The sequence below is a fragment of the Falco peregrinus genome, chromosome 3 (assembly GCF_023634155.1).
Source record: "Falco peregrinus isolate bFalPer1 chromosome 3, bFalPer1.pri, whole genome shotgun sequence".
NCBI classification, from domain to species: Eukaryota; Metazoa; Chordata; class Aves; order Falconiformes; family Falconidae; genus Falco; species Falco peregrinus.
In genome coordinates this window covers 25791140-25817703 of record NC_073723.1, presented here as the reverse complement: position 1 = coordinate 25817703, position 26564 = coordinate 25791140, and the positions used below count along the sequence as shown (strand labels likewise).

Here is a 26564-nt window from a genome sequence, read left to right as displayed (position 1 = left end):
TATAGTACAGGATTAGACATGGGAGAGTAAAGATAAAAGCCTGCCTTGAAAAAAAAAAAAATCACTTCTAAATAAAGACACCTGCCACCTTCATGGACAAATCTGTTCCTGTAACTGTTTCCCAGCCAACACGTAACTGCAGACAGCAAGCAGGAGGGTTGGCGAGTTAAACAACTTCCTACATGCAGATGAATTCCAGAACTTTAGGAGCAAGGAGGGGAAAAAGGTATATGAAATAAAGCAAAGGAGAGTAATTATTTTTTCCCCTCAATCTTAAATGCAGAACTGTATGCAGAGATACTGTCTCTTTCTTTCCAATATTCACATTCACCTCACTGATCAGTCACTATACTTCACAGAACCTTAAAAACTATCTTGGATTTTCTCTTAGAGGTGCTATGATACTGCAGTGCAAAGCTGCTAAGGAAACCCAGGGAAGTGTGAAGCACTAGATGAAAAACCCCAGAAACTTAAAACTCCTTCAAGACACAATAGTTGAACAATACAGGGGTTTGTTGTATTCATGTTTGCATCATGAATCTGAAGAATTCAGATTTCAAAATAAAAGCTTCAAACCATAGGCAGCTCATCAGTCAGACCTTTTGAAAGACACTTCCCTCTGAAACAAAAAGCTCTATTCTAGAAAGTTTCCACCACTGGGCAAGATTAAAAATGATATCCAGAACAGGAAAGATGTCGGAAGCATGAACACACAGGTCTACCCAAAGTATACCACATGTAGATTATGCTGGGATTCATAGAAGGTGCAGGTTACACGTGCCTTTGCTCTACCAAGCTTCTTTCCGTGACAAACAAAAACATGGAAGTGCAGAATAAGGTTCTGCTTTGGCCAAATGTTCAGTGGGGATCCATTTGTTTGTACCATCTGCTTTTAATTTTTTTTTCAAGTGCTATTTCCAATAGATAATAACTAACTAATCACCCACTTCCAAACTGTACACAGCTCTGAGAGCAACAACATCCTTCGGAGACAAACAAATCCAGGAGAACTGACATTTCCAATTTTGCAAACTCTGATTCAAAATGCTTCAGAACACCACTATGCGAAAAAGACCCTATACAAGATAATTATCCATTTAAGTTGGAGAGATGCACAGACTGTTAAAAGTAGCCAATTTTATTCAAATAATGTTAGATGTAATACATAATTACCTTTTCTCAAAAAAGTTACATATTTATGTGCTTTTTAGTCAAATGAAAACTGAATCCCCCCCCCTATGCAGAAGGATTTCAATAGAAGCCCGAGTCTTGAGTAGCCCAGTTAGGTGCCTACAAAAAAAAAATAAATATCAATAAATAAGGATTAGTAGAAAAGAAATTACTATTATCTCTTGGTTGCTGACATTTATGAGAAATTACTTAAATCATAGTATTGTTATATGGCTATGAAGTGGGAATAGCATTAGCGAAGGATACCCTCTAACTTTAAAGCAAGTGTTGATATAGCAGAAAGAAATGCTGTAATTAAGTTGTATAGCCTTAGTCCTCCAGGCTAGCAGTTTCAAAAAGGAAAAGTTCTACAAGATTCCAAAATATAAAAATAATTTGGCAGCTGTATTTTTGAAAGAAAATAGTATCATGTAAGTTTCACCTGACTTCCCTTTAATGGAATAAACTAATGCACCACTGCTTGTCCAACTCCCATCACTGTTTCAGCCAAGCAGTGAGAAAGCCCAATAAAACTTCTAAAATTTTCCAAGTTCTTTTAATGTGTGGTTTGGTTTTAGGTGGCTTTGTTGTTTGTTTTTTTTTTTGTTTTTTTTTTTTTAATTATGTCAGTCATCAACCTTACACTGCTGTTCTTCCTCTCAAAGCTTTCCATATTGCAAGGTGGACAGAGGCAAAACCAGATGATCTTACCAGCTTTTTTTATTTTTCATTTGTTCTACTTAAAACTCATTTAATGAAATACTGGAGAATATAGAGGTTAACATTAGGGTTTTGCACAACTTCTTTATGTCCCAGTCTTAAGCATCATTCACTCCTCTCTCAATATATACATGCATCTATAGATACTTTTTTCAGGTGGGTTGTACTTGAAGTAATAATGCTTTCACAAATGTCACCTTTCAAAATTAGCCCTTTTCAGGTGGCAAAGGAAACTGTTAAAAGTAGATAATTAAATGACAACAGAAAGAGATATGCAACAATGACAAAGGAATACCTAGTCATGAGGAGAAAGGCGAGAAGACAACAAGAACCACTGTCTAAAGCTCACCATAAGAAAATAAACCTTTTTCGATTTAATTGCTGGTGTCATAACTAGAACTAGGTACCTCTGATGAATTAAGAGGAACAGGTTAAGAATTATACTTAAATATATTGCAAAAAAGACAGCAGGAATTGAGAAAAATGTAAACTTATACCAACCTCAGATCTACCACTCTGATTCAATTTCTTCTCAATGTTCATAGCCAACATTTGACTACGAAAAGACAGGCTTTTGGTCTTTTCAATAACTTGTTGATAAGGTGAGACTGCATTGTTGCCCATGACTACATGGCCCTAAAACACAACAAAAATACAGCAAATTTAACCACCACTCAGAATTCATAAGCCTTTAGTTTAAGGCTCTGCTTTCAGAGCTTTCATGGATCATTTTTCACACAGGATCACAACAGAATGAAGTCCACCAGACTTTGTGGGCAAAGAAAAACAAACAGCAAAAGTGAGAATTTCCTGAACAAAGCAAAATAAGTTTCATTTAAAAAAAAACATCAGCAAATTCAGTTGGATCCATCTGTACAGTCTTACCAGCTTTGAATCCAATTTGGCATCTAATCGCGCATTTCGAATTAGATTGACAATCCATCTTTCCGCTTCTTCAGGAGTCATATTTAGTTTATCTGCCAACATACTAAAAGATAAGACTTGTCAGAGGGATTTTATTTTACCTTTTGATGTCAGTAAACATGACTAAGGACTACGGAATACAAGTTAAACCAACAAAAATTTTGGCACAGTCCAAAATTTGTATTTGATAAATACCACATATATGGGAAGCATATTTTCATTTGACTGAAATGGCTTTAATACATACATGAACTCCTGCACATCTCCCACCACCCTGGGACACTGTGAATAAGGAATTTATGTCCTGAAGTATACACTTACTCATTCTGAACTACATCAGCTTGCACTGAAATTTTGACCTTCGCTTTTTTTCTTTTTACGTATTCTTATTAAACCTTGTCTACATTAACATTCTTTGGAAAATTGTCAATTAAGTCATCGCACCACAACATAAAACAGCAACTGTCACTATAAAGAGAACAACTGTATTGCTTTTATTCTTAAATCCAGCCAGCAGTCAAGAAAGTTTAGACTAATTAGTTCAGGAAAGTGTTAGGCAATAAACTGCAGTCTGAAGTTTCAGGAACAAGAGACATGAGAGTTTGGTACAGACAGATATGCTATACTCAAACTTCTTGCAATTTCAAGAAGAGATGGTGGGGGAGGATGGAGAAGTGAAAATTCTTAATGAAACAAGTGCTCTTGTCCAAGTGTAATTCCTTCTGATGGTGTTTCCTGTGGCTTTGCAGCCAACTCTTTTAGTTTCCTGCTGGCAGTTGGCTCACACAAGGTATTTGTAACCCTCATTCTTCCATCAGCTTTCAGACTGAGGTAACAAATAGGAGGTAAGGGCTACAGAAATGACCAAAGCGCCAGCTGGCTACACTGCATTGCACAAGAGGTCAACTTCTCACCATTTTAAAGGTTCTTGCTTAAACATATTTTTCTCCACTTGAAAAAGTGATTTTCCTCTTGACAATTACTAGTGTCAAGCAAATACTTCATAATCTATCAATTATTAGCTTGTCTACCTGATTAGATTATATATATACTCATCTCTATACAATCTTCTCTCCTGTACGTTCTTGATCTCTCACCCTTCTCCCAACTAAACTGTAAATTCCATTTTTTGTCACAAACATGAAGTGAGATGAGTAGAAAGAAAACTGAAGTAACATAAAATACTGGCTTTACACTGCCAGCAAAATGACAACAACTCTGTAACAAACTATCTGGACTTCGGTAAAGGGGAAGTAAAATCCAACCACAGTTGTTCCTGTTCCACTGTAACTGCTAATCTGCACTCAAGTTATAATTGTAGAGTTAATGCAGGTAAGAGAACAGAAGATATCAGGGATGTAAATTTTTGTAGAAACATCAGATGTCTTATTTTTCCTAGATGACTATTTCAATAGGAAGAAGTTACAAATTGCTTTACTACCTCCAACTCAGTAGTATTAAGCACCTGACTTGAAACTATAATTTTTAACTGAAAGAACGTGGCAGGGGGTGTGTTAGGGAATTCCTGTGTTTCTCTTTTAGAAGCATCAATAAGAATCAGATAAAATAACTCCTCCCACAGATGACCACAAGAATGGCTACTGCCACTGTACTGGGGATTAAGCAACCTACCAATGGGATTGAAGTGTGGAACCTCTACCCTTAGAGACAGTCAAGAATCAACCAGACAAGACCTTAAGTAGCATAATGGAACAGTGCAGTGAGCCCTGTTCAGAGTTTTAATTGGGTACACAGAATTAAACCAGATTACTTCCAGGGGTCCCTTCCAATGTACAGCACCTGTGTTTTGCTTTTTCCTTAACTTAAAATCCCTGTGTACTTGGAGGGGAAGAGGGCACAGAGTTCTAGAGGTCATGAAAGAGCCCAGAAACCATGCAGTGCTTTGTATCACCTAGCAGGTAATTCTATCTTTTCCTATTATGTCTATGTTTTACTAGCTCAGCTTCTGCAGCGGTAACCTTTTTTTAAATTAAAAGAAAGATTATATGAACAAACATATAGCATATATGCAGCTACATGACAGAAGCTGCACACTTCTGTACAGGTATTTTCTTCCTGCACACACATTTGGAAAGCTTACAAAACTGAGACTGAAAATGACAGGGTAAGAAGGAATATAAAAAACTATTTTATCTCAACTTCTAGCTTTAGGATTTACATGGATTTAAAATTTTAACATAAAATAACAGAAGTTATCAAGCAACAACTATCTTTCAGTGAAACAGGTATCTCTATTAAAAACCCTAAAACTTTATCGCACTTTTGATGCAAAAAATGATCTTATTCCAGCACTTGTGGCAACTGGACTCCATTTTAGGGTCTCCTTGCACACTACACTGAAGTGGCCAGCACCACTCCAAGTGCCTGGAGGTGTAACGTGGAGGAGGTACTTGCCTGGTAAAGCAACACATACTGCCAAAAAACATTCTCTATCCTTCCAAAGCAAACGCACTGAAGATCTATCCTGAGTACAGATACATAACAAACACCACCATTCTCCTATTGCACTGTCAACATCGGTATCTAATACTCTCAAGAGACACAAGCTACAGCTCAGCCCCATACATGTTTACAGTTCAAGTAATAGTGACACCTTCAGATTTACAAATACATATTAATACCATTAATGCCAAGGAACGGAAGCAAGAAAAGCTGTATTTGAGATGACCATTGTTTATAAAGATCCCCACTATAATCCAATAAAAATCATCAAATTATAATGAAATAATTTTATTAAAGAATACTGTCTACCCTTTTCAAGTTACAGGTCTTTTCAAAGGCTAGTTTTACAATGGTAGTTTCAAAAATAGTTGTTTAGACTATTTCTACCTTTGTTTTAAAAGGAGATTCACTTACTTGGGTCGTGCTAGGGAGCAAGTGTTATTTAACTTCTTTGCTTAAAAGGCTAGTTTACATATGAAGATGTGCGGAATTCAGTAAACAAGCCTATCTTGTACTGCACACAGAATTAAAATATATAGCAGAATAAAGCATATTCAGCTCTTCAATTAAATACAGGCATATCAAATGAACCAAAACACATTCTGAATTAATTTCATCTATTATTCTCTGTTAAACATGATATTTCAAACAGTAAACTATTGCAGGATGATTCAGGATGTATAAATTTTAAAGTTACAACTGATAAAGCAACTACATACTTTGGAAAAATGTCTGCGGTCCAACAGATGCGAGTAGTTAAAAAAACATTAAATGAGCCATCTATTTCCCATTTAACATAAAGAATAGCAGATTTCCCACTAATTGTTTTCAAATTTGTTCTGAATAGTTAAACAGTACTTATCAAGCGCCGTGGTAAAATGGACTAGTTTTCAATTCCAGGAATACCAGTGGAAATCACTTGTGGACAAAGAAATGCAAGAACTATGCCTCAAATGTTTAATTAAAAGCACTTCGACTGGCTTCAAAATTTCTTTAAAACCAAGTCTGATATGCACTAAGAAAACCTTATACGCCCAACTTCAGCTCAAATCTATTGATTATTACAGTTTGCACAGAAATTGAGGCTTACGTCCATCATTTAAAACACAATGACCTATTGAAAAGAATCTCATTACTGATGATTGATTCCACATACGACTACCTGAAGCGATACACACATGGTAGGAATATCCATGTCAATCTGAAATATATGTCTCAACTCAAAAGTCTGTCACTTGCTTCTAAACACACTATAATGCTTATATATTTATGAATCTGACATAACAAGGAGAACCAACTAAAATATTGTACTTTAAGCTGAAATAACCACATACAGCACAAAAAAATAGGAACTGTAAAATAAGTAATAAACATTAAACAAATGATAACCACCTACCATAAACCTTGACTTGTTAAATAAAGCTTATTATTTTTGCCATAATGAATCACTGGTATGTTAACCCACACTGTTAGCAGTATCTTTTGACAGAGAGACTTAAAGCATACTTAAGATATATCTTCCAGACTCTGCTCATTGATTAGAGCCAGATCAAAGAAGCAAACTTCTCAGAAAGACATCTTTAGTTAAAAAAGCTTAAACAACCGGGTTCACTGAAAACTTGTGCTTTAGTATGTGCAGTATTTACCAGACTAAAAAAAGTTATAGGAAATAGCAAGACACTATCAGGACTTACACATTCCCCAGAAATTCATCGCTAAGAGGGCTATATTTACATTTCTTCTTCCACATACTTCATCTGAAATCACTTTAGGCAGAGTACTGCACATGTAGGGATAAAGGGGTTTTGAATAAGTATTAGCCCCCTTATAAAAATTAACATTAAGTATGGAAAAGTTTTGCCCACAGCGCCTAGATTCAGTTTACTATTATGGCTATGCTTAAAACGCAATACACCACAGCTAATTAAAATGCTCAAATTCACTGTTTGCCTTTTACACTTAAAAGCATTGACTATTTTAACCTGACACAAAGAATAAAAAAAATATTTCCCAAATGCACTGAAGACAAATGTGTCACCCAGTGAACAGAGATTAGAAGCGCTAAGAATCTTTGTCCTTTTTTCAGCTATACCTATCCATGAGAGAGCAATCCCTTCAACGAGCTTGCAAAACTAAAGACAATTTTCTCCCAAGTCCTTTTCTTTTGAAGTCAAGCAGCGTTAAAGTGCTTCCTCAAAAGACCAGATGCACACATTTGCTCTGGATGCAAGCCGATAACAAGACTCCATTGGACTTGGTAAGAGCAAAGGAAGCTCGGGGTGAGACCTTACTGCTCTCTATAGCTACCTGAAAGGAGGCTGTTAAGGAGGTGGGTGTCAAGTCTTTTCTCCCAGGTTACAGGCAACAGGACAAGAGGAAATTACCTGAAGTTGCACCAGGGGATGTTTAGATTGGATATTAGAAAAAATTTCTTCACTAAAAGGGTGATCAAGTATTGGAACAGACTGCCCAAGGAAGTGGTGGAATCATTGTCCCTGGAGGTGTTGAAAAGATGTGTAGATGTGGCAGTCTAGGGACATGATTACCGATGGACTTGGCAGCATTAAGTTTATGGTTGGACTCTTATGATCTTAAGAGTCTTTTCCAACCTAAATGATTCTGTGATACTACGGTTTAACAGCTTTGATTTCTGCTGTCTCAAGAATCTCTTCATTGTTCCCTACCGTGGAGATTTTTATAGCATTCAGAGTTTAAGGGATGTGGAAGTATGGGGAACAGGGGCAAAGGCCAAGGTGAACGGTATCTCAAGCATGTGTAACATCTTCCTGCTTAGCTTTTACAACAGAGGCAATGAACTTGACTCATAAGTCGTCTTTTACAAAATATTTGCCCAAGTGACAGACATCATTGCTAACAAGAACATTTTGTTACAGCCAGATCACTTTGTACCACAGGGAATAAGATCTATTGTTTTCTATTTAAGTAATGAATAAAACAATTCCAGTAATTTTCCAAGAACACAGCTATAAGACAGACAAGGCTATCTGCATTTACCAAATATAAATTTAAGCAATTGCTGTATTTGCAACCTGTCTTTATTTAATATTACTACTCTGTATCAGTATGTGTGGAATTCGCTTCAAATTAAGACGACACCTGGACTTTGGTGATGCTGGGTATGAAAGTTCCCATTACATCTAGTAGAGATCTAATTTGACACCACAACACAGTTTTGGCTTGAAAGCACTGCTTGTTTAGGGGGCTAGGGTGGTAGAGAGGTTGTTTTAAAGTTAACCACTTTAACTAAAGAATTCAACTTTTAAATACAATTGTTTCAATTTAAGTACATCACGTTAAAGCAATGAAACCAGAAAGGCCACTATCCAATTAGACTTTAGTTAATAATGTTTGTTTTATCTGATGACTGAATATTATACTAAGTTTTACACTGTTTGTCAAACCGTCAGTCATGACTGCTTTTTCTGTATCTTACCCAATGCTGATACATTGATGGATGCGACAAAAAGTCTCAAATATAAAGAGACGGGCATTCTCAATGAAGTCCTCAAGGCATGCCACTAAGAAGAAATCATTCACAAGCACCTGCAAATATGAGGAGAAAGGGAACGCTGAGAACAAACATGGTGGTAGTTCACTGGTAGACACCATCAACAAGCAAGATTAGTGAACAGTTCTTTGTATATTCCAATATGTGAAGAAAAAGCTACAGATATAGCAGAAGTTTTCATTGTTCTGAAGCTTGCCAAATTAAAATCGCATCTTAACAAGATCACTGAGATCTGACTCAAGAGAACAAGGTCTACTGCTGTCATAATTCTGCTGAAGACCCCTCCAGTACATAAAGTTGAACTCCTCACTCATATTGTAGGATTCTTCTTTCACTCTGTAATTTGATCAGCATTCTCTTTACGATGCAAACCAGCTTATTCAGTAGTGCAAGTGTGCTTATAAAGTTCAGATTACAGGACCACCAGCCCTATGCAGTGAAGATTATAAGTCTTCTAACTTACTTCGTGACTAATACTAGTGAAAGGAAAGCCAAACCAGAGGCTGTAAGAATTGGTACTAGTGTTCAGCTATTAGAAATACTAACTTTTACACCAGTCAACCCAAGTGTTGGGTATCTTCAGCTGTCCACAGTAGTCCAAGAATATGTATTTAACTATCCTAATGCTATTTCACATTATTTTTCGCCACTGCAATTCCAGGATGCAGCATCTTTCACAACTAAAGGCAAATCCAAGCTTTTCTTCAAGCACTTCTCAAATAGTAATGGAAAAGCTGAAGTTCAGCCAAATGCACAATTACCTGTTCATTTCTTGTTCTAGAACTGCTTAACTAAAACCCCATACCACTACAATCCTCCTACATGCATGAATTAAAGCCCATCAGAAAATATTGGCAATGGAATCAAACACTACCTAACTAAATTAGCGGGCCACTGAATTTTAGAGATTTTTACTTAAAGGAAGACAACTCTTGTAAGTGTTATGAACCTTACTGTTTCACACTCTCTCAGCTTCTTCTGTGCACCATCGAAATCAAAATTGACATACAAGCATTCCACAAACTCTGTGATAGGGTCCCTGTAGGTATAGGACTCCTGCCAAAAAAAATTATAACAGTATTAGAAATCAAGGTCACAAGGTCATTCTAGTATTCTTTATATTCTTCAACCATAATTTCATACCATAAACAAGTCCATTCATCATCATAAAAAAATAAATTAAACCTCCCAATTCCTCCCACAAAAGTGTATAAATGTGCTTTTTTCCCCCCCTCCAATAGTCTGGTTAAACAACCAGAAGTATAGTTTCACCAGCAGCATTTAGTGCTGCAGTCTTTGGGTTAGAAAAATGTCAGACTACAGCTAGTCCGGTATAAAACCTCCAAATTTCTTAAAATATAGAACAGATAGTCTTCCTAAATTCTAATTTCAAAAGACTACTGCAACACCAAATCCTCCATACTTAGAAGTTGAATGACTTACATGGACAACATAGCTAACACAAATAATGCTACTTCCTGTATACAAAATACTTGAATTTATTTTAGTATTACAGGAATTACTCAACTTTCTCAACTACAAGGCAGGAACAACACTAGATCTATACACATTTGTGTAAATTAAGATGTAATTAAACATCCTATGATGTGTCTCTAAACACATTCATAGACAGTTTAACTCAGTATCTGTCAATATCTACTTTAGCACAGAGCAAGATCAGCAGACTATGGGAATTACTAGGAGTGGTATTTTTTTCTTCTGGATTGGAGTTACTTTTCCTTCCCAGGAGGAGTGCATTTATACTTTCATTATTTAGGTCTTATAGGTAAAGGGTTTTTTTACATAAAAATTGCACTTTAGTTAATGTAATTAAAATCCACCATGTAAAAAAAAATTCTTGGACTGATCACCTCTAAATTTAGACACAGACGGATTACCTATCAGTTCAATATTTGCAAACATATTGCACATATCAGCAATCTCTAGTAGAGCAATCAGCCTACCATATGACATTTGACAAAGCACTTCATTCAATGCTTTGTTTTTGCTATGTAGACAAGTCACTAGTTATCCTGTCTGATCTGCTTTCAAAACTACAAAACCTCTACCACTTCATGATTTAATAAAATGAAGTATAGTGAAGAGTACCAAGAAATAAATCTCTTATCAGGTATTTCAAAAGTAAAGCCAAATTTGGTATTTTCAGAAGGAACAACCTAATGACCCCTTTTTTATTCACACCAATTGTACAAGAAAAAAGAAAGCAAAATAGTTGTGAAATGTTACTTTACTTCTAATATTACAAGTTCATATTACATTAGAAGTTCAATGCCAAAATTCATGGTTTTGCTTAAGATAAAAGAAAAGTCTTAACACTTAACTAGTTTATAGTCCATATGATACTTGTTAACACTAATGCTACATAAAAAACAGCTTAAGAGATGCTTAAAATTTGATCTTTGCATTGACTGTGCTCTGTATATCCATGCCAAGCATTGATGATATATAATTGATTGCTAGCCTGTCATGCTGTTATTATTCACAATGTATGTTATTATTGTTTGAAGCATAATAGCTTGTATACAAACTTGCATGCTGATTGCACATAATCTGTGCCGTAACTCCCTGATCACTATCAAGCACAGTTCTTTTATTGCTCTTGTCCATGTCTACATCATCATGAAACTATGACAACAGAAGCAGTTTCAAGGAAATGCACATAAACACAGAACAATGCACACAATTCAGTGGTTTTGAAATGTAAACAAGATCCCTTACTCATACAACAATTCCTTGTGGGGTGGCTAAGAAGTCACTTCACACGTGTCACTGAATTTTCTGCATTTAATCATACAGGAAAAGCAAAATGGAGTGCATATTCGATTTTACTCCTTGCTTGTTGACATGAAAGGAGGAAAAAATTTATTCCGTCCAGCCACTAACTGACATGTATTTTACTTCACAGTGATTACTTAGTTCAGTGAAAGAAAGTGAACACCAAAATACATAAGCAGAAGTCCTAAACCAGGCATATTATTAGAAGCAAGTTATTATGAAGTCTCAGTAACAAAAGAACAGAAATACCAGCTAATTCAGTCCTTACCTGCTGAATAACCTTGACTAGATCTTTCAGCACTTGTCTACGTTTACGAACATCCTTATTTGTTATGACTGCAGTAGTCAAGTACCTGAGGATATGTGGGCACATTGTCTGAATTGCATTGAGATACCTAGAAAGAAATACAGACAAAGCTCAGATAACACAATTTTTCATCAAAACAGTAGTCATGCTAAATATCTTGAGTGCCTTTTAAGCAATGCAATACCAGGGCTTGTGACTGACCATTTATTCAAATATAGAAGGATGATTTATTTTTGTTAATCTTGTGATCATCTTTTGGGACAGGGGGAGGTGGGAGGAAAACAATGGGAAGAGAAGGCAGCAGTGTGCTAAGAAGAGAAGAAAAGGGGCTAGCACTGCAAAAGAACAGTCCATACACTAAGTTTAGGTCAACACCGGCCTAAGCCATCAGCTACACTGATTTCACAACAGGAGTTTTTGCAGGAGCACACAACCACAGAAAGTCTGTTTTTTATACTATCATCTAAGCCTGCAACTTTCCTGTTCAACTGTCCAATAAATTAGCCCACATTTATAAGTGAAAAGTAAAAATTAAAAAACAAGCTAACACATACACTACGAAACAAAAAACCCCGCTACAGATTACCAGGCTACTGGGAACACATGGAAAAATTCCACTGCTTTTCTTTGGTACTATTCTCCTATCCTAATACATTACCTCCAAGCAAGTACTAGAAGAACAAAGCTTACAAATAATTTCTCAGTGTTAAGCTGTTCTACACTCCCAGACCTACCAGTAATCCCAAAAATGGCTGTAGTGCTTCAAATTTCATTTCTATTCTCAAATTTCCCTCAAGAACACTTAAATATGTTTTGTAATATCAAACTAGAAGAATACCTTTCCCTACAGCCTACCACATCCCTAGAAAAGATGTGGTAGGAGTTTGTAGTCTAGCAAAACTACTTATTTTGTCCCCACTTCGCCTGAAGCACCAGAAAAAAAAAAAAAAAGAGCTGGTTCTTCCTACTTCACCATCCTTTCTCCTTGAAGGGGAAATACAGCCATGAAGAGAAACAGATTATACACAAAAATTCAAAAAAAAAAGGCTTGGGAAAAAAATATTCAAAATGTCATTAGAACTTCCGAAAGCTTCAGGATGAAAACCGTTCAACAAGTTTGCATAATCGAGATCTGCCTTCATTCTGATTTAAAGACCCCAACATAGCACAACACAACTTACTGTGGTTGATAGAGAAAAAGGTCAATGATATTGTCTCTCCCTTTAGGATGATTAAAAAACACAAACAAAGACCAGTGTATGAGCCATGTTCTTTGCTGAAGAGACTGTAGCGGAGAGCTGACAGACTAGAAGAAAACATAACAGCATTTTAAGTTAAATAAAACACAAAGTCTGCATGAACACTAATGCGTTGAAACCTGTAATTTTTGAACAATTTGTGATTTTCCACTGCCTCCTTTTAGCTGTTACCACTCTCCGGCTGAGTTTGACCTCCAGGTTTTTAACCTGTCATCTGTTAAAAAAATAAGTCTACTGAAAGTTATAACCAGGATATATTTTCCAATATTGTATTCTAAGTTGTTTGCCAAAATTTGTATTCTGGCGAACTAAAAGCTATGCTCTTGCCATAACAAAGACCACCACGCTAACGTAAATTATTACTTCCTTTTTGAATTCTGAATTTTATTTCTTGTATTCCCTCTTCTTGTGATCTAACGAACTACTTTGCTTCTGTAGCTTTTCAGTTTTTCTCTCTTTCTAAAGCCTCACAAGAGCTTTTTTGCCATACACTCTCAGACAAGGAAACACCATAACCACTTTCAGCCCAGAAACAAGAGTCTTCATTTAAACCAGCTGATAATGCACAAATAAGGATTCAGCTCTAAGGATCTGTATCTGGTCCAAATTTCAGCAGCACTTCAAACAGCCTGCAAAGCAATGTGTTGAGAATGAACTGACATAGCAAGTAACAATAACTCTAAAGAGCACAATTATGATTCCATCAAAAAAAAATACTAGAGTCGAACAAATAACTCATTCAGTAGTCTAATATAATCATATAGGTTCATAAAGATTAGAAAATTGGAGAAGTTTCTTAACATTATCACATAGATAATGAATTATTTGGGGGTGGGGGCAGGGGGTACCCACAAGAAAAAACCCAAGCCACCAAACATCCTTTTCAAGATTCTGGTTCAGGAGAGTAGAACTCTCACATTTCAGATATGGCCACTGAAGCCCTATAAGCAGGGAGGAAGATAGATAGAGAAGACCTTAATCACTTCAGTTGCTCTGAATTAGTACTGCAGCCCTTCCCTTTCTTTTCATGTTCTTGGTGCTCATCCAAACTCAGGAGCTAGTGAGGAAGCTGAATTGGCTGAAAACTAGTTATAAAAACAAGTTGTCTTGTATCTTGTGTCATCAGTACTATCTTCATGTTTAAAGAGTATAGTTTAAGTTACATGCATTTTATTGTTTACAGAAAATGAACAGTACAACTCTGAAATATAAGCAGCAAAATATTTCACACAATGACACCTCATCCTTGAGACTAGTTTTTTTGTTTACTGGAAATACCTTAAAGTTTTTGGCTACATTTCCAAATGTGGTAAGAGGGAAGCAGTAATCTGAAAAAGGAAGCTTTGCTACTTTCATCACAAGCACTCTAAGTCTCCCACTATTATGAAGGAAGTATCCAATGAAAAGGTGATAAACTACTCCTAAACAAGGCTGCAAATGATTCATAACAGAACTTGAATACTACCAACATGACCAAGATTTTACTTACATTATTATCTATTGTCTCCTTTAGCCTTGTGAGATCTTCCATGGCTGCATCCCAGTTCTGCATCAGAATTTCAGATGCCAGTTTTCCCCACAGAGAACTCAAAGCATTTCTGTCTGTTGCTGGAACCTATTTTCAAGAACAGCAACAAAGTCATACTCCTTGGGTTTGGTGGGTTGCTTTTTTTTTTTCATTTACTTTAAAAATATGAAAAATATCTTTGGCAGTATTTTTAATTTACAAGATATCAAATTTACATGGTCCTATCTTTTACTTTTAAAAAAAGTACTTCATTTGTATTCAGGTACAGAAGAATAAACAGCAGTTAAGCTTCTGAAGTAGAAACTAGAAAGTCCTGTCAAAGTAAGATAAAGCTTCATGCTGCTGCAGCTTAAGTTAAAACAAGAACAAAATAAATGGCTGAGCACCAGTAGACACACTGGTTTAAATCCCCCCGCAATGCTTCTAAACTACTATAACAAGGTGATTACAAAGCAAACTCCTGAAGAACTCCTGATAGTAGGTAACCACTTTGGAAAAGCTAATACTCCAAGTTCTTTCTGCTAATGCCATGCCAAAAGGCATACATCTTACTGAAATGTCCAGTAGAACTGCAACTTTGCAGTAGTATATCTGTTTCCTGGAAGGGTAGTACTAAGGTCAAGCTGTGTTAGTTCTATACAGGAATGAATTACGCTAGGTCATTCACAGTGTCAAATTCTGTTCTTAGCTCAGATACAATAGCTCTTTCATAGATTATGTTTCATCACACAGAACTTTAAACAAATCTTCTCCTATTAGAATTAGTAACAAAATTCCTATACCAAGACATTACCGGCACAAAAACAGTACTCACTTTTTGAAATTAGTTCTTTGACATGTAAGAACATAATGCTAAGCCCTGAATGAAGGCACTAAGAATTAAGGGCAGCTGCCCCAAAACCTACATATGTAATTTATTTCCACTCTCAGCACACAGAATGCACCTACAACACTAGAGTCAGCTTTATCATCAAAATTTAGACTAAGAATTCAATTCATTCCTACTTTAAACCCTATTCTGATTAAAGAAGCAAAATTGGGAATCTTTAATTACTGTCAATCACAAGTATTATCGTTATTTACTCTAGCAGTATTTCAGAAAGTTAATGATATTTTTAGATGGGACTAAAAATTAGACAGCAAGAAACAAACCTCAGCACAGGAACCACTACACATTTTCAGTATTCACTCCACATATCCGTGAAAGATACATGGTTTAGAAGATGTTACCTTCCATGCAACCAAGGTGTCACTTTAGCAGATGCTTTTAGTTGAGAAGGTTCACATGCACAGTGCTGGTTCCAAATCACATACTTACAGTTCACTATTCACAACAACTGCCTTCAAATACTGCAGCTGTTCCAGCTACAGTATCTGGATTTTCAAGCAGTTACCTTAAATTTCCATTTGTTAGTAAAATGGCACATTCACTGACCACCAACAATAAATTTACTGTGTTGAGATTCTTACAAGACACTAAACCTTCATTCTCAAAATTCTCTCCCACCACTAACAAATGATATGAATTACAACAACATGAAAAGAGTTGCTTCAGACACAATGGATCTGGTTCTACAATTCTCATTTAGGCTGCTTATATTTCCTAGGCAGACGACTTATACTCTTAAATCCATCACAAAATTCAAGAGAAGACAGATGAGAGTTCAGATAAGAAGTTGGCAGTTCACCATTACCGCCAATTACATTCAGTCCACCTGCTGTTGATTGTATCTATGCACAAAAACAAGTATTCATTTTACTTTTTTTAAAAAAGTATTTTTTTCCAGAATACATTTACAGTGAGGAAAGCAGTAGTATTCCATAATTAAATGTTACCATACATTTAAAGGACAGTTCTGAATTCAGCATGAAAATACCAGAATTGCTGGACAATGGTCTGCGATTATTATTAGCAATTGTTTTTACCTTTTCTTTGGTGCAGAGCAATTGTCTCAAAAAGCTCCAAAAAATTATATTTTTAAGATTAATACATACAACTTACTGGTCTAAGTATTCCATTAAAAAAACCAAACAAACTGCAAAATGAAACCAAACCCAACAAATACCCAAAACTCACCAGAACTCTAAAGAAGTAGAGATATTCTGCAGCTCCTGAGTAATTACCACATTCATACTGGAATTTTGCGTACCTGTAGAGCGTGTCTAGGTACTCCTGCCTAAACTAAGGAGGAACACAAAAAACATTTTTCTTCACTAGGAAAAGAGAAACATGCTGTTACAAGCCAATTTAATAGTAAAGTAACATTTTAAGTCTTAGGTTCTTTGAAGACATTGTACACAGGAAAGACGATAGGAAACTATAATTATCTTAATTCATGCCACTGAATTAAAAATTACACCAATAGTTGAAAAAAAGGTGGATTTCTGCATTATCAAGTAAAGCACATCTTAGTTACAAGGATGCAGTTAACATTAAATTCCAGCTTCATTTTTGTTTTATACAAAACTCCAAAGTATTCAGACAGAATTCCTAATGCCAGTATATTTTATCTATTAGCTATGTTGATGTAAGACAGGCCAAAATGCAAGTCCGTAATTGCTCAAAGCTGTTGAGGGAGGTTGAGTGGAGATATTTAGAAATGAATTCAGATACAAAAATTGAAACACTTACACCATGCTTCTCAGCTAAATAGTCAAACAGCATCCGACCATCCCTGTAACAAAAAGATAAACCCCACTGTTTTTAAAAAACAGATTGTCACCATGCAACATACTAGACAACCTTTAGCCGTTAAAAATAAAATACCCGGAATATAAATTTTAATACTCCTCCACTTGTGCAAAAGCAATTGCAGAAACAGTGTGCCAACTATTCCTAGTATCATGAAGTGTAAAAAAACCTTAAAAATTATAATTTTAAATAAAGCAAGCCACCTGCAACAGTAACTAGAGTTAAGAAGGGGTGGGAGGTGGTTTTAAATTTGATGGCATTCTTTGCTTTCAGCATGAAAGTTAAATCCTCTTGTAGAGCTCTTCCCACTCTCACCTTCACTCCCACAGCAGTCACTCTAGCCATGCAATTGGAATTCAGCAGAAGATAGGAAAAAAGATCGCAAAGACTAGAGTAAAACAGAAGTAGAAAGGAAATTCATCTCACTATTAGCACTGGAACACAGCGATTAACAAGAAATTCTCTACCACAGCAAATGCCTGCAGGATGCAAAACTAAAAAAATCATCATACTCAGTAAGTTCTAAACATCCAATTCACACGTGATCACATTTCTGAAGCTTTTTTTAATTCAAAGATAATAAAAGAATAAACAGCACTATCTAGGTCAAAGGCAAGTTCAAGTCTCCAGCAGGCAAGCATGAAATTCTCTACCAGCAGTAAGTCTCCTACAAACGACCACAGGATTTCAGATACTTATTTTTAAATAATACTTAACTTAGTGAATTATTTTTTTTCCAATCTGCAATAGATCTTGATCTGTTCTTTGAGTGAAATTTAGCACACTAGCTTTTTAATACAGTAAGAATTCCATACAAATTTGGCTGCAGTCATCTGGCAACTAGAACCACAGCTGAATTCACATACATAAATAGCAGTAAAGTATTTCCAATTTGGCATTTGGATTGTATGGTCATTAATTCTTTCTGTATTGTAGAAAGGCAGTCAAGTTTTTCTGTTCTCCAGCTCCCACTGCCCTGGGCATGCTTCTATACCTGTAGCTACCTCCCACTACATCTCTTCTATACATTCACCTTTCAACCAATCATGCAATAAAGACATCCTGGAACAATTCATGGAACTATCATATTTGATAGAACACCCCTTCCCCCCCCCCCCCCCCCCAAGAATTAACCACAGAGAAGAGTATCAAGCTATAAATTCCTCTTGGGACAAAGCAGTAAAAGTGTACACAGCGAAAAAAAATATCTCCATTTACCCTGAAACCAACTGACTGCAAAGCCATGAGTTTAATTAGTTTATGGTATAAGATTCTACAGGGAAATGGCACATTGCCAAGGCAGCCAATGACGACAATCCTCAGTAATACAGAAGCAATGAAATAGTCTCATGAGTTTCTTCCAGTGGAACATACTTCAAAGATCAGGAATACCAACTATTCCTCTAATTTTAAAGTCAATGTCCTCTAACAGCTGCATAGCAAACAAGTGAAATATTTTGGCTTATCCTTGAGAGAACCTACACTTGCGAAGTCTCCTTTACACATCATCTTCTGCCACTTCCTAGACTTTGATGTTCCAGGCAGCACTGTCACAGATTAAAAACCACTACCTAAAGCCCTGATAATATGCAGTTCTAAGTTTCATACAGATTCCAAATCACCTGCAGAAATGCACAAAAGCCGAAGAATCGAAATTTGCTTTCTACCATCCAAAGCATGCTATACTCGGGTCAATCAGGCTGAAAAGTGTCAGTCTGCCTATTTTCCATTACTGTATAATCCCAACAATGTGGATTAGAGCTTCTGTCAAACCAATAACCAAAACTAGTATTTCTAAAGTATGAAGTTTTAAAAACAAGTTTTTTATATTTTAATTTAAAAAAAATCAGCAATGCATTAGTTCTGAAACAGAACTTGCTGGATGTGAGTAGCGGGACTAGTATTTTATAGCATTAGGCAAGTTCTATACCATGCATTTTTTGACTGCATCCCTTATATCCAAACAGGGCATTTCTGATTTGGAGTATGTGCTACTGATCAACTCCCAACTTCTGCAATCAAGGTCAAGTAACAGAACACATTTCCAAGAAATGTTAATACTTAGAATTGCAACAGGTAATTTTTTTCCCTAGGCCAAATGTTATTATAAAAACTGGCTAGAAGCAAAGCAAGAATTGAACAAGATCTACATATATGGATCAGAATTTCAATTAGATCGGAATAGAGTTGTGATAGTATCAGAAAGTCTTTTCTTTAAGCTTAAGGTAGTCCAAATTAGTAACTTCAAGGCAGTTAACTAATGGCAATTGAGCCTTTCACTTCAAGATTTCAAAGCTATCTTCCAAAACTGTGAGTGGTTCCTGGTTCTGCATAACCACCCAAGTCATAAAAAAAAGGTAATTCCTTTTCCTTAAGATAGTTGTCTGAGAAGTATCTATGCTGAAATCAGATACAGAGGTGGCTTATTTATCCTAACAATGCTTTTACAGTAAATCAGAAGCTTAAGTACATTATGGCAATATTAAAACAGAAAAATAACAGCTTTTTCTGAAGTGCTGGAAAGCTAACAGATTTACAGATTTCATGATTTCTACTGATGTCTTGTTTCGTGTGCACATTGAAACTCTCTACACTACACCTTCACCATTTCTGCACTGATCAAGTTCTACATTAGACTGTAATAAAAACCAAAACTAATGCACAGAGTGGAGAAAACATAGACCAAAAGGGTCAATTGGGTTTCTCAGCAAATTTGGCTAAAAGGGGAAAGGGAAAAAAGGATGGTAATCTGTACTTCAAACAAGGAGTAAATTCTAATCAATTCCTCCTCCTTCACAGACCCATCTTCTTCAGCAGGGGTGCTCCCAAATAAAGGTACACCTTATTTAGAAGGTTTCTGCAGTTTGTGCAGAACCTAAAAAAAAAAGTTTGTGCATTCAATATTTTTCTAAGGAAATTCCAGAAGCAACATTGCTGTCTTCCGTATCAGTAGATATATAAAGCTTGCCAACAATAAATCCAAGTACAGGCTTCACCTTCAAACTCAAGTCAAGCCACAGATGCTTCACCTGATGTATGCTCTATCTGAAGTATTAAGAGCAAGTAAGGCTGAAGAAGAGATCTAATTAATTTTCCAGAGTTGATAAAACATTTACAACAGTAATTACAATGCTTCCTATTTAAAGGCAAAAAGCAGTTATTTACGCTAAACAAATACCTATTTCCCTTCTGTTGAAGTTGCAGTTATGTCCCCAATGACTACAGCTGAACTCTTTCCTACAGGGCCCAGTTAGAGTTTAACCATAGAACTCCTGTAGACCTTAAACACAACATGCAGACATTCACTTACAATTACTCTCGCAAGCAAAGTGAGAAGAAACTGTGTATGTCTTAAAAAGATTATTATGAGCACTATCTTACACCAACAAGTTGGCCAGTTTGGGTGGATGAGGGAGGATAAAGGGGGGGAAGGACAGGACTCATGAAAGAAGTGCACTATGAGGCTAAAAGAATGCTTATCCACCAGGCCTCACACACTAAGACAGAGAGCACTCCAAAATCTTCTGTGAAAAGTAGAAAAGAGAGAGTGGGCAGAAAATCTCCTAAAAGAGAATCTGCATTGTTTCAGCCCGTATTTCCCCTTAAAACTCCCCAAACAACCCCACCCCCCAAAAAAACCCAAACAGAAACCCCCCCAAACCTCCTCAAAACCAGTCTTGGCTGTGATTTGACTTCACTGAGTGATGAATATCGGTTGTCCAGAGTCTATTCATAAACATTATGGACAACAGAGATGCCTTATGCACAGCAGGTAAAAGCACTGAAAAGAGTAAGTTGAGTCCAACAATTACAATTACCCGACCACAAGCATCACTTAAATATTGGCTGGAAAGAAAAATATCTGTCTTTGCCATTGCTACACAGAGAGCATTCCTACCATCAACACCCAAAAGGTACAGAGAAGGCGTTCTCAGAAGTTACATTAAAAAATTACCTAGTGGACTGCATTTGCCTTGTAGTCTCTGGATCCTCAAACATCTTGACAATAGGTTCAGTTTCAGCTTGAAGCTGCTTCAGCTGTGCAACAACAGTTGTTCTCTTCTCACGCAAAGCTAAACACAAACAAAAAAAGATTTTATTTTAATGCCTTAAGTTTTTACAGAAACCAACCTGTAATGAGATGGTGCTGACAGCACATTTGAATATGTCTTCCCAATTCCTACCTCACTTGTACTCTCAGTCAAGTCACAAAACCAGAGATATCTAACAATTAATGAACTCAATAAAAGTTTCTAACATCTGGTTCCTTCCCTGCTGTGTGGAGCGCTCATCAAGCCACTAAAGAGCCGGTATGGCTGGAGTAGAGTCTGTATTACACAAGGTATCTTCAGGCTTCCACTAAGGGAGAAACAACCATTTAAGTAACTTCACTTATTCAAAAAAAACCTGGTAAAAAACCGAACAGTGCTACACCACTAACATTTGATTTTTCTCTAACTGAACAGGTTCTGAAAGAACATTTTTAGAATACTTAACTGAAAGTTGGCAGGAAGAATTTAAAGCAGCTCAAACTGCAAAATTAAGATCTGGAGCACTAAGCATGCTAATTAGAACATTAAACCTTTTAAGAAAAACTGTTAGGAAATAGAACTAACAGGTTTAGGGTGACTATTTTACACAGAGCCAAACTTCTTCACCAAGTGCTACCAGTGCAATAAAAAATAGTCCAATAAAATGAACACTTAAAATACAGAACACAAATATATGCTTTAAAAAAACTAAAAAAAAAAAAAAAAACACACAACAGTAGCACCCCAATATTGGCTATATGAGCCAAGAAACATACCAAATCAGAGAAGCCAAGACCAAGTCCCAGGAAAGAACAGTGTGGAGGAAACCAGGAAAGTGAGCTACACACCAGGACACTCAATTTCACAGCAAACCTCTTAGGCATTTCTTTTGTGATTTGACTACATATAGTTGAAAAGGAGGTTTAATGTGACTAACACCACAATGGTGACCCAACCTAAGCCCAAGAATGACTTGCCTGATAGGAAGCCTTCCAATAAGGAGAAATTATCTCCAACTTCAGATGAATCTTGAGATTATAAAAGAGGAAGGGGAAACAAATGAAAAAAACCATTCAGGTGACTTACTAAGAGTACAAAAATATTCTCCTATGATATCTCCAGGCTCTGTAATTAGCCTGAATCTCACGGAAGAGAAGACGAAAGCAACTGTTAATTGTGCAGGAACATTTCTAAGTATAATAGTGAAGTGAACTTAGCCCTGAGTACTTAAAACAGTGAGGTCTTAAAAAAAAGAATCAGCTTAAAATTCTAACAAAGCCAGCAATTCCACAAACAAAAAAAACCTGTCTGTACATACATGCTGATAAGCACTGATACATGAAGATGACATACACCAGAATGATTTCAGAGACCTTTCCATAGAAAGCTGTGCAAGTACTCTTAACAACTGACTCCATGTAAAAGTTCTCTGTTTCTGTTAATTTTGTGCTGTTGAATAAAAGCCACATATCAAACCACACAAAAAAAATCTTTCCAAACTGGTGACGTAACAACTTCAGATTGTTTCAAAAGAGTGCAAGAAAAACATTAGAAGTGTGAAAATTGTTGGACTATATGAAGGGTGAGCTCTCCCAGTGACCAAATTCATTAAATTTACTTGCAGCTATGACCTGATGAAATTACACATTTAGCAACCTGCTTAAATAAGTTGCTGTAATCCAATTATTAAAGATATGAGACTAGTTACTTTGTGAAAGTGTGCTAGGATTGTTACTTCTTGTGCTGTTTACTACTAATAACAGCAATATTATTCTTCAGCAGTTCAGAAAGGCTGGAGCCAGCAACGAAAGAGGAAAACATATTTAGCTTTGGTGGGGGTTTATTTTTATTTTTTTTTGGTTGTGTGTGGTGGTTTGTTTTTTTTTTTTAAACACAGCCTTGAGATGGTCTAACATTTTTTAATCAGGAGAACTATTAAGTAACCTAAAGATGAAGCTATCATTACAACTGTTTCTTAGAGTACGAAAGTGAAAACCTCTGGTTTTCATTATTTGTTATCAATCCCATGCATCACTGCATACACACTCACAAACAACATATAATGCCAGCATATCAAAGATTTGGCCAAAACACTGAATGTAACATCCGTAAGTCTATCAGTTCTCTTCATGTATTTCCAAAGAGGCTAACTGCCCACACTGCAGTTTAAAGAGCCTAAAAAAAACAACAGAGTAAGGCCCAGAGTTATAAGAACAGTTGGCTCTTGTAGCTGACTACATAAAAGCACCTGAGCTTCTTCCTCCCATGATGCTGGGAAGACAGACCATAGTCTCACTAGTTTAGAAACAGGTGAGGAATTCCACAAAATAAAAAAAGATGGAGAAACAGGAAGAAAGCGTATATTCAAGAATCAGGATCAGGAAGGAAAAAGCCAAAACATATCAAACCAACAAACAAAAAAACAACCCAGAAAAAAAGGAACAATGGGGGTGGGGGGAGGGGGGCGGGACGGGACCCAAATGTAAACTCAAAAATCTCATGAAGGATAGAAACTAGAGAAAGCAAGATATTCTAATTTCTTCACCTCTGCAACACTCCTCAAGAAGATAGAAATTAATAAGTAAACAGGAAAGTTTCTAGTTATGGAGAAGACAATAAAAGGTTAAATTTCATACTCGTTACAGTACAAATTCTCATTTATTTTCTTCTAGAGAAACAGCAATTTGTATGTCAACAGAAGTGAAGAAAACCTGTTTTCAAGAAATCTGTACCTCAAAGTATAAAAACTAGCCACAGACAGATAATGGATTTACTTACAATGGAAATCTAGTCTTAATATAGTGCTTTAAAGTTTAATAACCCCAAACTATTGTGCAATAGTTTTAATTTGACAGATGTAAACCAAGTGTAACTATCAGGCTATACCCTTCAAAGTGCTTGAAGTCACCAAATCAGCATTGCAATACTGTAGATGTCACTCAAAAGACTAACATCCAGAGAGACCAAACCAAAACTTCCCAAGTTTAGAGGATTCTCTTTGTTTCATATTACACATCCTTTCCTTAAGGCCAAAGTTAAACAGTATTCAAGTTTGAGTGCAATAGCAAATTACCACTAGATATTATTTTAGATAAAAATAAAATTTGTTTTACAGCCTTTCTAAGTGAGCAGCTTACCATGTGGAATTTCATCAGAATAAAGATTTTTGTACACATCCATAGCAAAATCCACCATGTTGGTATCACTAAGGAGATCCAGTTTTCCTTGGAGTAGCTCTTTTTCATTGTAAATCTGAAACAAAAAAGTCTGTTTATAATACCTGAATACTATTAAATAGTTTCCAATTCTTATTATGTAGTTACCTTTATGGCACAGTTTATTCATGGATTTTTGTCCAATTACAATTGTTTTAAACTTCAAAATTCACAGCTTTGCTAGATCTCACAGCTCTTATTTAGAGTGCTCACTACACAGCCTCTCTGTATTTCCAGTCTTGGCAAGATACTGGCAACTTCTGGCTAGTTATAAATGCCGGAACGTCAGAATATAGTAAGCATTTTGGACTACTATTCTTTTAACAGGAATATTAATTCCTATTACAACAGTGATATATATTTTAAAAAATAATAACTTTGGTCAGATTTGTCTTTCAAAGTAGTGAATACTTTCCACAAAATGACAGGCTGAACAGTGCAGACTAGCTGAATAACAGAATGATCTCAGAAGATACTCAGGATCAAACTGATAATTTAATTGTAGCACAGATCAATCTAAAATATGTTTTAGGTCTATAATATAAGAGTAAGTTTAATTTAGCTTGTGTAATTAGAGCAGTCTAAGCTAGTCAAATAGTTTTTTACAGTTCCTACCCCATAATTTAACTATGAGTTGTAAACGGCTGTTATGTTTTCCAAGACATAGGTGGAGTACATGTATACCAGAGTATACCCCAAAAATACATTTGCACGAAGGCTGCACTTCAATTCACCACACCACTTATATGAACATCCTGGACACAGAACCGGCAAAAGTTTAATTCCACTCCAAACATCACATTCCTCAAGATCAACATTACAAAAACAGTTATTTAATTAACTTGAGCTGATTTACAAATGTCAAAATACTAAAAACACCGCCAACATAACAGGCATCAAGCCAAGTCCATACACTAGACACAAGAAGTGTTTAGGTCAAGTTGTCTCAACACATGCCTGCTTAATTGGTTCACTTCTGAAACCTCAAACACCACCTATTTTAAATTCAAAGCTTATATAATTTTACACATTTTGTTTCTATCTTAAGATGGATCAGATGAGTGCTTCAGACAGACTGGTAACACTTTCGTCTAAAGTTATCTCCAGCACTAGTGGGTTCTTTACAGTAATTTAATTCAGCATATATATAAAACGACCAACAAGGAACAGCACTAGAAGGGACTTACACTTGGTTTAAACACAAACTCGTGATGACAACGGTTTAAAATTCAAGTTGATTATCAATACTACCTACACTGACGCAAGCCTCCACACCGGCCCACGGCTGAGGGGGCAACACGAGTGCCCACGGCCGCGGCGCTGGTTCAAGCCGGCTGCCCCACGCGGCCGCAGAGCGAGCGAGAAAGTGAGCCGTGGCTGCGAGGGAGACATTTTGCTTCTCCCTCCCCTGAATACGGAAAAGAAGCTTCGCCGAATCCGCGGAAGGGGAAAGAGGCGCTCCCCTGTGCCGCGCAGGCGAGCGGCCCGGGAAGCCGCCCTGCGTGAGGCGCGGCTCCCCAGGCCCGCCGGGCCCCGCCGCCCCCGCCACAGGGCCGGCCCGCCTCCCCGCACGGTGCGGGAGCCCCGGGCCCGCCCTCGGGCGCCGAGGCCCAGCCGCCTCACAGGCCCGGCCAGGCCGCGCAGCGCCTGAGCAAGGAGGCGGCCGCGGCGCGCCCAGGCCCACGCAAGGCACCGGCATCTGGTGTCACTCTCTGCCACCTTCCCACCTCCCCAGCCGCGCGGCCGGCTCCCCCACCCCCGGGAGAGCCGCGTACCTCCTTGACGGAGAGGAACTCCAGCAGTGGGAAGACCAAATGTCGGTCCAAGAAGTGCGCGATCTTGGTGGTGAGGTCGTACTCCGCCATCTTGGCGACGCAAAAGAAAAGCGAGAGGCGGAGCCTGCCGACACGCGCGCAGGCAACGGGCGGCC

General features: G+C 36.9%; 1 protein-coding gene across 1 annotated transcript; it reads right to left on the bottom strand.

The window, feature by feature from the left end:
- Positions 1-1117: 1117 nt before the first annotated feature.
- Positions 1118-26564, bottom strand: EIF3E (eukaryotic translation initiation factor 3 subunit E). Its single transcript, XM_005230967.4, has 13 exons — positions 26410-26564; positions 24557-24671; positions 21344-21461; positions 17329-17371; positions 16774-16878; positions 14658-14783; positions 13091-13215; positions 11871-11997; positions 9761-9862; positions 8732-8841; positions 2776-2878; positions 2392-2526; positions 1118-1290 (listed from the first exon to the last, which is right to left on the bottom strand). The coding sequence occupies exons 1-13, from the start codon at positions 26497-26499 to the stop codon at positions 1252-1254; spliced, it is 1338 nt and encodes a 445-aa protein (XP_005231024.1). The 5' UTR covers positions 26500-26564; the 3' UTR covers positions 1118-1251.

Coding starts and splice junctions, on each gene's coding strand:
- EIF3E (XM_005230967.4), bottom strand. CDS start 26,499: ATGGCGGAGTACGACCTCACCACCAAGATCGCGCACTTCTTGGACCGA. Junction 2,879..8,731: donor CATCAATGTATCAGCATTGG/GTAAGATACAGA, acceptor CTTATCTTTTAG/TATGTTGGCAGATAAACTAA. Junction 2,527..2,775: donor CCAAATTGGATTCAAAGCTG/GTAAGACTGTAC, acceptor GTTGTGTTTTAG/GGCCATGTAGTCATGGGCAA.